This window comes from Simochromis diagramma, unplaced genomic scaffold (genome assembly GCF_900408965.1).
Source record: "Simochromis diagramma unplaced genomic scaffold, fSimDia1.1 OVJJ01000715.1, whole genome shotgun sequence".
Taxonomy (NCBI): domain Eukaryota; kingdom Metazoa; phylum Chordata; class Actinopteri; order Cichliformes; family Cichlidae; genus Simochromis; species Simochromis diagramma.
The window spans coordinates 981664-996122 of NW_024387128.1; the positions used below are offsets into that span (position 1 = coordinate 981664).

Genomic DNA, 14459 nt, shown 5'->3' on the forward strand with positions numbered 1-14459 from the left:
TTTCCTATATTTTTTTGTCCCAGTCCAGCCCTGTATGCAGCTCATCTGCAGTCTGGTGTTACCTACATCTTCCTATAGAGATTGAAAATGTGACATCATTTCTGGGGTAAAGCCGCAAAGAATTGTAGGTACGAGTGGCAAGCGGTACTAGCGCACGCAGGCTTTCACAAGAAAACAGTCACACAGCGATAAAAAGAAACACAAAGAATGGCAAGAAGCTGCTGTATTATTAACTGCAATAGCCGGTCGCACGACAGCCACGGGAAGCTGACGGGTAAAGAGATCGGTTGTTATCGGATTACGTCGTGGAAGAGAAATTGTTCAAGCCGTGTTACCGAAGTAACAAAGAGGCGACGGATGGCCTGGATTGCAGCCATTCGAAGACCAAATATAACGTCCCAGAACACTCCAGCTCACAGGTTAGTCTGCTCCAAGCATTTCCACAAAGGTACGCCTTCTGTTGTAGTTATTACGTAATTTATCATAACATTGTGCTATGCTGCTTTGTTCACTGTGGCTTTGCGGGCTAATGTTTGTTGTGTTTTGTAGGAAAACCAGCCTACAAAATGCAGGAATGTGATCCAGACTGGGCCCCTCTATCAGCCTGGGTCAGACCGAGTTTAAAGCTGCTACCACAGCCAGATTTGATCGGTTAAGAGAGAGAGCGAGATCGAAACAGCCACGAAACGTCCCGCATACATGTGCTCAAGTGTTGTATTGAAGCAATCAAGTGATGAATAACCATTTTCCAGTATGTTGTTTTGATATGTTTTGGGGGGTTTTTTTGCATTGTTTTTCACCGAAGCAGCTAATAAAGCACAATGGAATACAATTTTGACTCTTTCTTGTGAGATTCTATAATAGAATGAAACAATAATGTCAGTTATAAATAAAGACAATAAATTGAGTGAATTATGAAACACTTATTTTATTTCTATTAGATCTGAAAATGTTGCGTAATACTACAACCTGAAACGACAAATACATGCGTTGTGTCAGGAGTAGTGTCGTGGACGAGAGAAGGAGGACCCAATCGCTGGACTCACAGGCAGGTAGGTGAAGGTGGATGTTTATTGCCGAAGGAGTGAGCATACGGTACAGAGGGAGGAAATGGCTGGCTGGCTGGCTGACTGACTGAACAAAGGACTGGCTGGCTAACTGAACATACAGACGACACTAACATCAGACGTACATCAATGACACGACAGAGAACTGGTGAAACCGAGGAACTTAAATACACAGGTTGAACGATGACAATGATTGGAAACAGGTGAGTACAGGGCTGAACATAATCTGACTAATGACACGGGAGACAAGCTGACACGGGGGAAAAAACAGGAAGTGAGAACATTAATGTGGCGAACTAAACTGAACATGAACAAACTGAAATCACTGGGTCAACGACCCAGGAACCCTGACACGTTGGCCTGTACAGAAGATAAAGGAAAAGAAATTTAACAACAGCTGTGAGATGGAATCGTCCAAATCACCAAAGTAAACTGCACCTGGGCTTGTTGCAGGATCTGAAGTTACTAAACATTTTGTGAGTGTATGCACTCACACGTAGGACCATATAATAATAAATATGTGTGTGATGAAAGTTGGGCAGTACTTACTCCACTCTGTAGGCTCGTATGGGTCTGACTCTTTCACTCCTTTGATTTTTTCCTCGTACTTTTTTTTTGCCTTTGCGTGAACTCTGTCTCTGTACGGACCTGCCGTGTTCTCCGTCGTTTTGTACATAACTGTTTTTGGACCAAATAAAATGCAAATAGGGATTAAAACCGCAGAATTAATGATTACCAGCACTGGAAATACTAGCGCTTGATGGAGTGTTTTGATTTTGTTGCCACTCGTACCCACAATGCAATGCGTGAATGTCACGTGGTCTGTCAATCTCTATTTGGAAGGCAGAATTTCTGTTCTGAGTACATCGAAAGCACCACGACTGCACTTTTTGTGTTGGATGTAAATAGCGCACGTGACGCTGTGACGTAGGCTAGAATCATGGCGGCGGTCAACGACGGTCCAGGCGTGTGATTTCTCTCGTGGAAATATGCACATTATTTTTTCCTTTCTGTTGGTAGGTGGCACAGAGCACTTGTGGCAAGATAGTGCTAACATGTAAGCAAGCTAGAAGACTGGCATCCTTGCTGGGTATCCAGTGAGGGAAGCAACACAATATTAAAAACAGAATTCTGAGTAAAAACAAAGTTACTTTCCCTAGTAACTAGTTACTTTGAAAGTAATGAGTAACTTGAAGTAACTGAGTTACTTTTGATAGAAGTAACTAGTAATGTAACTAATTTACTAATTTAAAGTAACTTACCCAACACTGTCTAACACACAACACTACACACCAACTACACAAGACAACACATTAACTACACACTCCAAACAGCTAAAAATCATAAATCTCTCACATCTCAAAGCTCTCTCTCTTTTTCTGCTGTCTTTCTCTCTCTCTCTCGCGGTCACTCCTAAAACTTCCCCCTCTTCCTAAACAACCAAATGTCATGTTGGCATATCATTTTTGATTGGCCGACATGGTGCGTTTTTCCAGCAACAGGAAGGGGCAGGTTTTTTTTTTTGTTTGTTTTTTAAACTCTAGCAAGCACTCTCATAAGCAGAGAGTGCTCACTGCGCTGTCCTTAGACAGTAAACGTGACAAAACTATTCAGGAAAAAAATATGTATATATAATTTAGCATTACTCTGGTTTTAGGTGGCCTATCAACACAATTTAAAAACTGGTATATATCACCTTGTTGCTTTGTTATCTTTAAGTGGTCATGTCATAAAGTCATAAAGTCGTTTATGCTTCCTCAGTCAAACAGCAGCACTTATGCAATTGTTTTGCTCCCTTAGCTCCAGGTGTTGTGCCAAAAAGTGATCATCAGGCATCAAGCTGCCTGCTGCAGCTTAAGCGGGCGAAAGTGATTGTCTACCTAGATTGTCTATCTAGCTGTCTACTAGATTTTCTAGTAGGCAGCTACTTCTGATGCGGTAAGGTGCCGTAAGCTGAAGACAGCTTCAACCGTCTGGTTGTTGAAAAATAGTAACGCAACCACACCGCATTTTCTTGTTAGTAACGGTAACGGCGTTGTAAGATAGAAATAGTAATTAGTTAGATTACTGAAAAAAGTAACGCCGTTAGTAACACGTTATTCCCATCACTCCTGAATTCTGACTTTATGCCAGTCGACCTATACACACCTGTCCGCCTCCCCAAAGAATGAATGATCTCCATTCACGTTATGAGCAGACATTAGTGGTGCCACGATATGTACGCACTGCATCAAAGGCCAAAATGTTCTCACTCTTTCCGGGAGACTAATAGCAAATTCCAGCAGGCTCTCTTTTAGCTTAATGACTCGGGACATGTTATGCTTGCCCTGCCATGACCCACCTCCAAACTGTCATCTTTCTTATTTGCTCACTTGTGAAGCTACAATATTTAGACGTGCGTGAGTGCACCAGATTTCGACACACCCACATTTAATACGCGCTCTTGTGCATGTTAGACAAACTTTAAGGTTCTCTTTCACAAAACTGAAGTTTTGTGAATAAGTAGGACCTTTAAAAATCTGCATTCGCATCATTTGGGCATCATTTGCAAAAATGTTCAAATAAAATAAGCTCGTTAAAAAGTAGTAACTGTAAAGCAAACGCTCGGTGCTGCTTTTGTTTAAATTAAGCGGTCAAGGTGACAGGAAAAAGGGCCGGATGAGGACTAGATTTGCAGAGGTGTGGGGAGAGTGTGGATGCCACAGTGATCCACTAGACTGACGTCTCTCTGGTAGCGCAGAAGAAGACCGCAACACGGTTATTTCACAGACTTCAGTGCAACCAGGCAGTCGACAGTCTCTCCCGCAGAGAGGCACAGAGAAAGAGAAGGAAGGAGAAAAAAAGAACTTCGGCAACGACAAGCTGTAGCTTTCCAGCATGTTCAGCCTTCTGAAATCTCCGTTTAAACACACTCGCCCAGCAACTGTTTGATTTTGCTGGTGTGCAGGATTTTTCCCCCCTCTTCGCCCCCTTGGAAAGATTCGTCTTTTTTCTATCCTCCTCCGGCTGATGTAAAAAGAAAAACGAGCCCCTTGATCTTGGAATGATGTGGACCTCACACGATACTGTTGGATTTGTTTTCTTAACCGGATTTTGCGTTCAATTCGGATTCTCTTTTGAAGGTAAGGATGGCATATTTTCTTAACCAAAAAGGGGGAAAAACAATGTTGGCGTGCGAGCGCGATCGTGTCTGGCTTTGCTGCTCTGCACTGGTGGGAGAAAGTGTTAAAAGTGCGCAGCTTTGCTGGCGGAAAACGGGGAAAAGAGGCTGTTGTGAAGGGATTTTTTTAAGTGACTGGAGAAAAAAGAAAGGGAAAGCGATCTCAGAATGAATGTTTCTCCTGAAGCTGATGCCGAAAAAAAATGCAACTGGTGATTGTTTCAGATCAAGTCGTTTCACGTCGCGTTCAGAAGAGAAGGGGGGAGCTCCTTCCCCCTCTTCCCCCCCTTGCACCTCTTTCACGGCGACGCTTGATGGGGAGATAAAACTTGTCTTAAAGGCTGCCTTTCATGAGAAGCTTTCAGCACCGCGGACAGCTGCAGCTGCCTGCGTCTGTCCGCGCTCCTGAAAAGCTGACGCTCCGGATTCCGTGTGGCTGCTTGGTGTCGCTCGCCACTTTCAAACTGCGTCGGTGCGGGCTCTCTCACGCTCGCCTTTGGCCACATCGCAGCTACAAAGCTCTAAACAGTTTAACCGGGAGTTTGTCGAAAAGGACGTAAACGACGGTTTGGTTTAAAAGTTTACAAATGTCATGTCGTCACCGCTCCACAGAAGGCTACAGCCCCTTCAAACCAAACTCTTTTATCAATCTGTGCTTTTTAAAAAAAAAAAAACACCCGTGGACTGAATCACACTCAGGCAAACACCACGAAGCTTAGTTGGAATTTTTAACGCGGTTTCAACCAGCTCCACTGTGGCTACAAAGATACACGCATGTATAATAGGAAAGGTTTTTTGGGGAGGGGGGGGGGGGGATGGCTGTTCCAATTTAGTTTGTGAATAATGTAGCAGCGTGTGTTACGTAAATTCCAGATGAAGACGCGTCATTATATGTGACGGTGGTGATGGTGGTGCTGGGGAGTGTGTGTGGGGGGGTGCTCTCTAATTAAAAACAAGAAGGCACCTTTCGTCTAACGTGTGCCTCAGTAACGCAGCTGCTGCGGCCATCAGCGAGCAGGAGACTCGAGTGATTCTGTGCGTGTAGACGACGCACAAACTAGCCTCATCATTATTACCCCCGCCTCACCCCCTCCTCCCCCCACTCCTTCTCTCATCCGCAGGTCGGTTCACGGACCTGCCCTCCAACATGACCGTCAAAGAGGGTCAAAACATAGAAATGGCGTGCGCGTTCCAAAGCGGAACCGCCTCCGTGTATTTGGAGATCCAGTGGTGGTTCGTGAAAGCGCCGGAGCCGAGTGACAGCGAGGAGGACATCGATGCTCAAGAGGTACAAGGGGATCTCTCCCTCTCTCTCTCTACATCTCTCTCGGCGCGTGCCCTTTCCCTGTCAAGAGCTGTGCGAGGCTTGCTTGGAGCACACCCACTCATGAAGGAAATAAGGGCATCCAGTTTGTATCCCCTGCTATTCCGCACAAGCACCTTATGCTATCAAACCTCGTGCCTCTGTAGCCGACAGAACATTAAGTTTTTGGGTATTTGTTTTCTTTTCTGGAACTTTTTCTTACCTTCAACCCCCCACCCCCAGCTGCTTCCCCGAAGCGGTTAAACATTTCTCATTTCCATAACTTTTCAATCCGTGTCTCTAAGTTCAGTTTGACTACTTGGGCTTCCAACTTTCCCCTGAAACAGTTAAAAAAAAAAAGCCCTCCGCACTCCAAGCAGGACGCAGCCCCATCAAGAAGAAAAATAAGAGCATTAATCAAAGAAAAAAGTGGAGGGTGGGAAAGGGAAAAAATTAGCTCGTTCTGGATATTAATTACATGATAAATGAAGTAAATGAGCCCAACTATTCATGGATGGATAAAAAGTGGCTGAATCAATACAGCCAAAGCATATTCCTGCACGCTGCCTCATTTAACAGTGCATTGGAGGCTCTTTGGCATTTTGTTATGTATTGCTGCTGCATTACTGCTGGTTATGACAGCAAATAATGATCAGCTGCTTAGTGAATGAGAGTGTTTACTGCATTCAAATGAATGGAAATGACTTGCTTCCATGTTGTGTGGTGAGGAGCTGTGTTTCGTGATGTGCGAGGCCTGTTGTATTGTCATGACAGACATCAAACGGTGATCTGTACATTTTTATGACAAAGGGGAAGCGAGAGATGTGTGTGACGGGAGGTAGCTGGATATCCATGTGGCTTTAATTATTGTTCCATTGTTGCCCGGCTCTCACAGCAGCGTCGGCCAGGCTTTGATGTGGGTTTGATCCCACATGACTCTTGGATGTTGGGTTGAAGTGGCCTATTGATGCAGACATCACATTGTTACCCATATTTCTTATCAGGGATGGCTGTGTGAATGAAAGCTGCTGTGTGTGTGTGTGTTTGGCCTGCAGTGTTTCACTTTGAATGGCAGTGAGTGTGTGCGTGTGTGTGTGAGAGAGAGAGAGTAATAGAGAACGAAGTCACTTGGTCTCCTGGAAATTTAGAGGAAATGAACACAATGTCTTAGAATGCAAATGTTTATGGAAATCCAAGCTGCATGCACGGAAAGTAAGACGCGGATGTTTGAAAGGATGATATGAAAAGACTTGAGAAGACAGACAGCAGCTCAGTGCTGAAATAGTGCAGAGGAAGGGTAGGTGGGCGGACACTTTATCTGCAACTCTTAACGACCCAGGTTTAATTCTTACCCGCACAATTATTCTACTGTGAGCTTTTATTTTTTTAATGCAAATATGCAGTTATTGCCTGTGGCTTTTATTGTGTGACAAGTTTTACAATAGTGGTAAAGGATGGGAAAAATAAATGAAGCAAGGACATATACACAGAAACACACTATATGAACTACACTTCTTGTTTTTTGAACTAAGTCCGTCTGTTTGTAAATGTAGACTGCATTTCGAGGTGCTGGATTATACAGACCTGTGTATAGGCACTGAATTTGAGCCTGGGACTGTAGTAGATTGTCACCATTGGAACAATTCAGTCTGTAAAATTTCTTCCATCCTAAATGATCCACAATTGAGGGTATTGTTGCAAAGTGGAAGTGTTTCCGCACCACCGCAGTTCAGCCACAAAGTGTCAGGCCACGTAACTTAGAAGAACGTATGTGTTCCAGGTAGGAAACAGGCATCCTAAATACATAGTTTAAAACATGTGCAGAATGTAACAAATGCACTGCTTCTTTCGGATTGTTTTACATGTTAATATATGAGACTGGGCTGGTTGTTGTTCCACCATGGTGCAGTGCTGTTTGAAAGTCATTTTCTATCATTGTAACATTGTGGAGCTTCCTGTAGGATCAGTGTTGGGTTCCTTCATAGAAAAAATAAATAATGCATTTTTTAAACTTACATATTGGATGGGTAACTCATTACACTGCTAGTTACATTACTTTAGCATTACTCTGCAACAGTCTGTCAAGTCGTATCATTATAACCCTCTTCAAAAGAGTGACTCATATTTCAGTGTTTGAGCTTTTATGTTATATTTAAATGTGTGGTTTCAGTTAGCACATGCATCTCTTCCTAGATGCTCTATCATGTAAAACAACTAACATTATCAGTTTTTATAATACTTCAGTCATTGTAGAAATAAAAGAAAGACGAAATCAGATGACTTTGTAAGTGTGAAAGTAGGTGTGTTACCCAGAGGCAACACTGCAGAGGGATAGTATCGACTATTCCTACAAATATACATTCAGTGAATAAGTAGAAAGTGGATTCAGGCTGACATGTAGACACTGAAAAATGTAACACAAATCCACAAATTTATGTAATATTTCATAGTAAAACTCAGTTCTTCTGAAGCATTCCCAGGTCCACTCAAGTCAGTAAAGAAAGGAGTTTCTGCCTGCATCAGATCTAACGTTTGCCATATGCAGCAGGATTTGGTAATGGGTATTTTTTGTAAAGCACTAGAATTAACTTCTAACAAAATGCTAAATCAGGTCATTTGTGTACCCACATAAGCACAGTTTTCTCTATTTTTGCTGTTGTTGAAATATAAGTTAAACTTAAACATGTCAGCAGTATTAAACTCAGTGCCATCTATAACCAACACATTATTCAGTTCAATTCTATTTTATTTTAGTGCCAAAACCATAACAACAGTTACCTCAAGGTGCTATATATTGCACTTGTGTATACAGAAATTCTATATGCACAAGTTCTGTCTAAGTGGTGCATTGCTCCACCGATCGCCAGACCTCGTTTTTTTCAGCAGTGCTCACAATAGTGGCTTCTCTGCACTGCAGTATGAGTCCAAGAAACTGGACAGTTCGATTGAATGAGTGACTAGCAGCAGGATCTCCAACCGCTGCACCACGTCTGGTGGTGGTTTTGAGGAGCTTTTTCACTGGACAGAGTGCACATGTGGCCTTAGCAGCTCTGAAACACCATCAAGGACAAACTGTCTACTCTGGTCTGGGATAAAGCAAGACGTGTGCCTCACACATGAAGGAAACACCTTTATTAGAATTCTGCAGTCTACTGAAGAGTCACCGGTGACCCATCTAAGGTCAGGGTTTGATTAATGCCCGCCTCTTTTTGATGCAATTTTCAGCCCATTATCACTCACAGTGTTTAGCACTTGATTTTAAATAGATAAATAACTTTTGTTTTATTAAAATTCATGTATGCATGTAGTATATGCCAAACCCAACCCTAATCACAGAATGGTCACTGTTGAGGTGGTTATTAAATAATGCACCAAAAGCACTGAACACCAAGGCGCCCTGGCAATATTTAGTCTTCTGGAGATACCTGTACCAAGGCCAGCCTGTGCCTGTTAATAGAACTCAAACAGCTGCCATTTTAAAAGGTAGTAAAGTGATGCACTCAGTGAAGAGACCACCTAGTACTACTAGGACTAAAGTGCATCATTTGTATAACATCATATTTTGCAGAGTTGCAGGCTGAGAATTTTTAGAACACGTTCACAAACCGAGTGACTCCTCTTTATCAGGATGCTATTCATTGGCTCGTGTATATTTTTGATATGCGGTAAAAATATATATTTGTGCGTTGACTTTTTCTGATCTTTCCCTGACCCTGTGATGGGGACCTGGGGTCTTATTGTATTTCAAATTTTCCCAAGTGTCGCGGGAGCACAGAGCCCACGGTTGTTCATTTTGGCCTCGCAGTCGCTGAGCTGTGACAGAGTGCATTTGAGGCTGCTTTTTCAGGTGAAAATTTAAAGGAAAATAGCCCAGGGGTTATGATGGTTTATTATGGGGGAAAATGGTTTATAAACTGCGAGCTCTGATTGCACTGAAGACTTGTTTGGAGTTTTACATGTTTTAAAACTGGTCTTTCGCTTGATTTCGTTGGTGGGAAAGTGGCAGTATGGAGAGATTATTTTAATATTTTAAATGGATTCAAAACATTTTTGACTCTTAGAAATTGTATCCATGAACAGAGTCTCAGACGATAAACATGTAGCAAAAAATTTACAATTGTGTCAAGTGTACTCAGATCACTGCCGATAAAATAATGATCTGTCACAGGGCTTCTTCCTGTGCTTTCTCTGTTTGTTAAAGGACCAACATGTGGACTAAGAGTAGATGTAGGGGGCATGTGAATTCTTTGGTGAGATAATCCCTTCAGAAGATGATAACCACTTCTGCTTCCCCCCCACTGTTTCCCATTAATATTAAATTGATGCTGTATAATAATATTTTCTACTATTCATTTGGATCTTCTAAACAATTATTAATGCATGAGGGCAAACTCTGTGTTGTAATATAGTCTATAACAATATCATCAAATCCAAAGAATAAAAAATCAATACATCTGATCATTTTTAAAGCTCTGGTTAAGGTTGTTTAGATTCGTGTTTGACTAGGGCTTAGTAAAGACTATTACATACAGTTAACTGTTTGAAAAGCAAGGAACGATTGTGGTTTGGGTTAAAAGAGATCAGTGTTGAGTGTCAGATGAAAACAGGAGGAAATGGTGCATTTGATGGGGACTATTTTCAGCATTAATCCGCATTTGCTGCTCCACTGGTTATTTCTGACAGAGACTTCTCAGTTAGAACATTTATCTACTTGCAGGTTTTTAGCACCGTGATTAAGATAAGAAAAAATAAACTATGCTCAATTTGTTGCCGTTTTCACTTATCAGCTTTTGGAATAACAAAAAAATAATATTCATGAAGCATCTGTGCTCATTGCTTTTCCAAAATTCCCCGAACCTACCTTGGACACAGATTAGAGTAAAAGAAAGGAAAACAAACATGTCAATAGAGAGACCTGTTTGGCTTCAGCTTCCACAACAAGTGCTAAATGATTCTCCTCTCAGATTATAAATGACGAGCTGCCAGTTCATAATTATGCACAAACACAGACAGACAGAAACAAAATATTCACACCTCCATGACAAAGAGGAGTCGTGCCGCTGACGGGATTCGCTACACTTGTGATTTTGTTGATTCAAGTCAGAGAGTAAAGACACACAGAGAGGAGGAGAGCGATCGCAGAGCATGAGTGGGAGCTAAACATTTGCTGTTACGGAACAGGAGCAGATTGCTGTGGAAACACGGGGTCATCAGTCTATACGACACTTTGGCTGCCGTTCTCTAACAGAGGCTGTCTCGCCTGTCATTTCATCTATAATTATGCAGCATTGTTTTCAGAATGTTGGGTTATAATCCAAAAGGACTAAAGTGTACCTCTAAAAGAATATAATATGCTGCACATTTATATGAATGGATATGTGGATGCAAGCTTTTAAGCTAAGAGCAGAGGAAAGTAGTTTACTGGTGGTCTCGTGAAGCACTTCTGCCATTTAAAAAGACCAAAGTGCCGCACCAGTGAATTTTTTATTTCAAGTTCCAATGCAGGGTACATTTTCCAAATCAGCTCTCCAAGATGGCCATAATGAGCTGGAGAGGACTGGCGTGAGAGTTGTGGTGCATCATGCAGATTTTTCTTCATAGTTCCATTACTCTGCTTTTCATGAATCCAGTTGAACTAACTTCTACAACTGCTTTATTTTTAGTCTCTGAGGCTGTTCTTGAGTTCCCACCAGTTAGCCTCATTAAGACATTAAAACCACATCGCTTTGTTCTACAGGTGCCCTTAAAATGTCCCTGACCTGGAGGATAAAGGAACCCTGTTCCACTGTGTTTGGCAGTATTGAAAGATTAAAACATTTTAGGAAGAAGTCACTGTGGCGTGAAAACATGCACTATATGGACAAAAGTACTGGACCTTGTTTCTCATCCATTTTTAATCCATTATCACTGGGACCACTTTAGAGTTTTTTTGCTCTTCACTGGGATTTCCACATCTGCTGTCTTCTGTTTTTTATTAATTATCAATACGCCTGGTTGGCTGGCCATTTATTACTGTGTAATCATACATTGCCATCCATCCATCCATCCATTCGCTTCCACTTATCCTTTTCAGGGTCGCGGGGGGTGCTGGAGCCAATCCCAGCTGTCATAGGGCGAGAGGCGGGGTACACCCTGGACAGGTCGCCAGTCTGTCGCAGGGCCAACACACAAGGACAGACAACCATTCATACTCACATTCACACCTAGTGGCAATTTGGATTATCCAATTAACCTATCCCCACAAACTGCATGTCTTTGGACGGTGGGAGAAAGCCGGAGTACCCGGAGGGAACCCACGCAGACACGGGGAGAACATGCAAACGTATGTAGACCCTACAGTAATAGGGAGAAGCCCCCAACAATCACACGACCCTGTTTGAGCAAGCACTTGGTGACAGTGAGAAGGAAGAACTCCCTTTAAGCAGGAAGAAACCTCCACACTCAGAGAGAGGCAGCCATGTACCACGATGTGAGCAAAGACAGGACTAAAAATCCTGTCGTTGCTCACATCGTGGTAGATGTCAAAGGTAGCCAGAGATTAATAATACCTAATGATTAAATGCAGAGTGGTGTGCAACCACACAGGGTTAGAAACAATAGAAGCCCCCCCCCCAGCAGCCTAACAAAAGGGGGATTCAGGATCACCAGATCCAGCCCTAACTATAAGCATAATCTTGAAAGTAGAGATAGTGTCTGTCCTCTGAATCCAAACTGGGAGCTCGTTCCACAGAAGAGGGGCCATGTACGCTGACGGCTCTGCCTAAGACCGAAGCGCTTTATTGAAATACTATGAATACTATAAATTTGATATATTTGAAATATGCTGTCTTTGTTGTCCCCGTCAGGACTCTTGCTGCAGCATTTTGGATCAACTGAAGGTTTTTAGGGAGTTTTTAGGACATCCTGATAGAAGTAATAAATGCATCAAAATCACTCAGAGACAGGATGCTTCTAATTTTTTAAGGTATTGAGGCAATGTAAGAAAAAACTCCTGCGTGTTGGTTTAGTGTGTGCACTGGAGCACAAAAACGACTCTCCTGTGACGAGTCCTTTTCGTCACAATTTTTTTTACAGCTTATTGACTTTGGCGAGATAGATCCGCTTCATTTGGTTCATTAAATTAAATGACCAATAGTGCTGTGTGATACGCAAATGTTGGTATCAACACAGACTAACTAAAACAGTTTAGTTAACACAGTTTTCTTATATATAGATACTGTGGGTTTTTTAGAGACCTGGAATGTAAATGTGCCTCCCTTTAACTGACTTTTGGTCAGCTTCTGTTGTTTAAATGTGCTATAAGCTATAAAGAATTAACATGACGATATTTTTCATAAAAAAAGTATATAACACAGTTCAGTGGGATGCAGTGGGGTTAAGTTAACTGGTGATTCTCTGTGTCAGGTCTGCGTTAGACTGTCCAGGGTATACACACTCTAAGACAGCTGGGATAGGCTCCAACCCCCCAATACTGATTGCATTAGTATCGTTTAAATACTGATACCAGTGTTGATGTCGATACTATCGATATTTGGATCAATCTGCCCACCTCTAATGACCAAAATGTAGCATCACTGCATCAGTTCAACCTCTTGATATTTGAGAGGTTGTTAGTAATATGCTTATGGTTGTGGCTAGGTTTTTTTATATATATATCCACCATTTTATGTTGATTTTTAACCCATCTGCCAATCTTAGAACAATCCTGTCATGGTCCTGAGTCTGTTGACTCTGTGTTTTTGTTTTGATTAAGACTGTTGTATGTTTCGGATTAATTCTTGCTAAGATTTGCTTGTTCTTAGGTTTTGGTTTCTGTTTAGTCTGTGTCTCTGTGCCTGCCCTGCTCCCACGTCTCCTGTCTAAGTTATCCCTTTCCTTGTGTTCCCTCTGTACTGTGTCAGTATTGTGATCTCAGTCTGTGTCTGTAAGTTCAGTTGGTGTGCTTCCTGTTTTACTAAGGTCCGTGTCTGTATTCTGTGTTGCTTCCCTTGTCTCGTCCTGCCCAATTAGTCCCAGCCATGTTTCCTTTCTGTCTCCCGTTTCCTGATTACCCCGCTGTGTATTTCAGTCCTCTGTCATCCCCTGCTTGTTGTCGTGTCGTACCCTCTCCATGCTGTGTCTTGACCTCCGTGTTATGGTAGTTTTCTAGTTCTCCGTTCACAGCTTAGCTTTCTAGTTTCTCCAGTTTCCTTGGTAAAGCTTAGTGTTTTGTATTCATGAAGAGTTCTTCTAAAAGCTGCGTTTAACTTTCCTTCTCCGAGTCCTGCATTGGGTCCCATCTCCTGCCTGCCAAACACACCTGGACAAGATCTGTAAGACCCAAAAGCTTGTTTAGCGTTTTTTAAATTACACCTAGCATTTTGATGAATGTGGCTATTTCAATTAATATTTAATACCTAAATATTCATACCATTATAAAACATTCCAACAAATGTGAATAAGTGTGCAGGCTTTGTTTTACTTTTTCAGATTTCTGACTTCAGCCAGTCATTGCTCACAAAGGATTTGAATTAAACTGCTGAAAACAATATTTGTATTTCTAATTATTTTGGTTTGAGAATTACTTTTGAGCCTCTGGAAATGGAAGCACTATGTATAAATGGTTAATGCAATATTTTGTTAAACCCCTTAAATTAAAGCTGAAGGTCTACACTTAAATTACATTTTGATTGCTTCATTTCAAGTCCATTGTGAAGGCGCAAATTTAGAATATTTGATCCTTGTCTGAATACGGGCTGGAAAGGCTGCTGCTTTGACCTTCCTCATAGATGTACAAAGCCTACCTGAAGGTTATGTCACGCATGATGGACAGGGCCTCATTTCCATGCATTTGAATGTTAAAAAATACATTAGCGATTTTTTTTAGTTTTAAACCCTAAATCCCTCTTATTCTGAAGAGGTGGATATAAATCTTTTCAGGCTTTGATCT

The 14459-nt window shown here is 41.9% G+C and overlaps 1 protein-coding gene and 1 long non-coding RNA gene across 2 annotated transcripts in view; both read left to right on the top strand.

Annotated features, from left to right (window-relative positions):
• Positions 1 to 400: 400 nt before the first annotated feature.
• On the top strand, positions 401 to 976 carry LOC120743441. Its single transcript, XR_005698193.1, has 2 exons — positions 401 to 448; positions 550 to 976. It is a non-coding gene; the product is annotated as an uncharacterized LOC120743441 (long non-coding RNA).
• A 2605-nt stretch (positions 977 to 3581) lies between these two features.
• vstm2a (V-set and transmembrane domain containing 2A) overlaps positions 3582 to 14459 on the top strand; it is a 97188-nt gene continuing 86310 nt past the window's right edge. The window contains exons 1-2 of the mRNA XM_040047086.1: positions 3582 to 4189; positions 5349 to 5515. Coding sequence (XP_039903020.1) covers positions 4111 to 4189; positions 5349 to 5515 — 246 coding nt within the window. The 5' untranslated portion in view covers positions 3582 to 4110. The remainder of the gene's footprint in view (positions 4190 to 5348; positions 5516 to 14459) is intronic.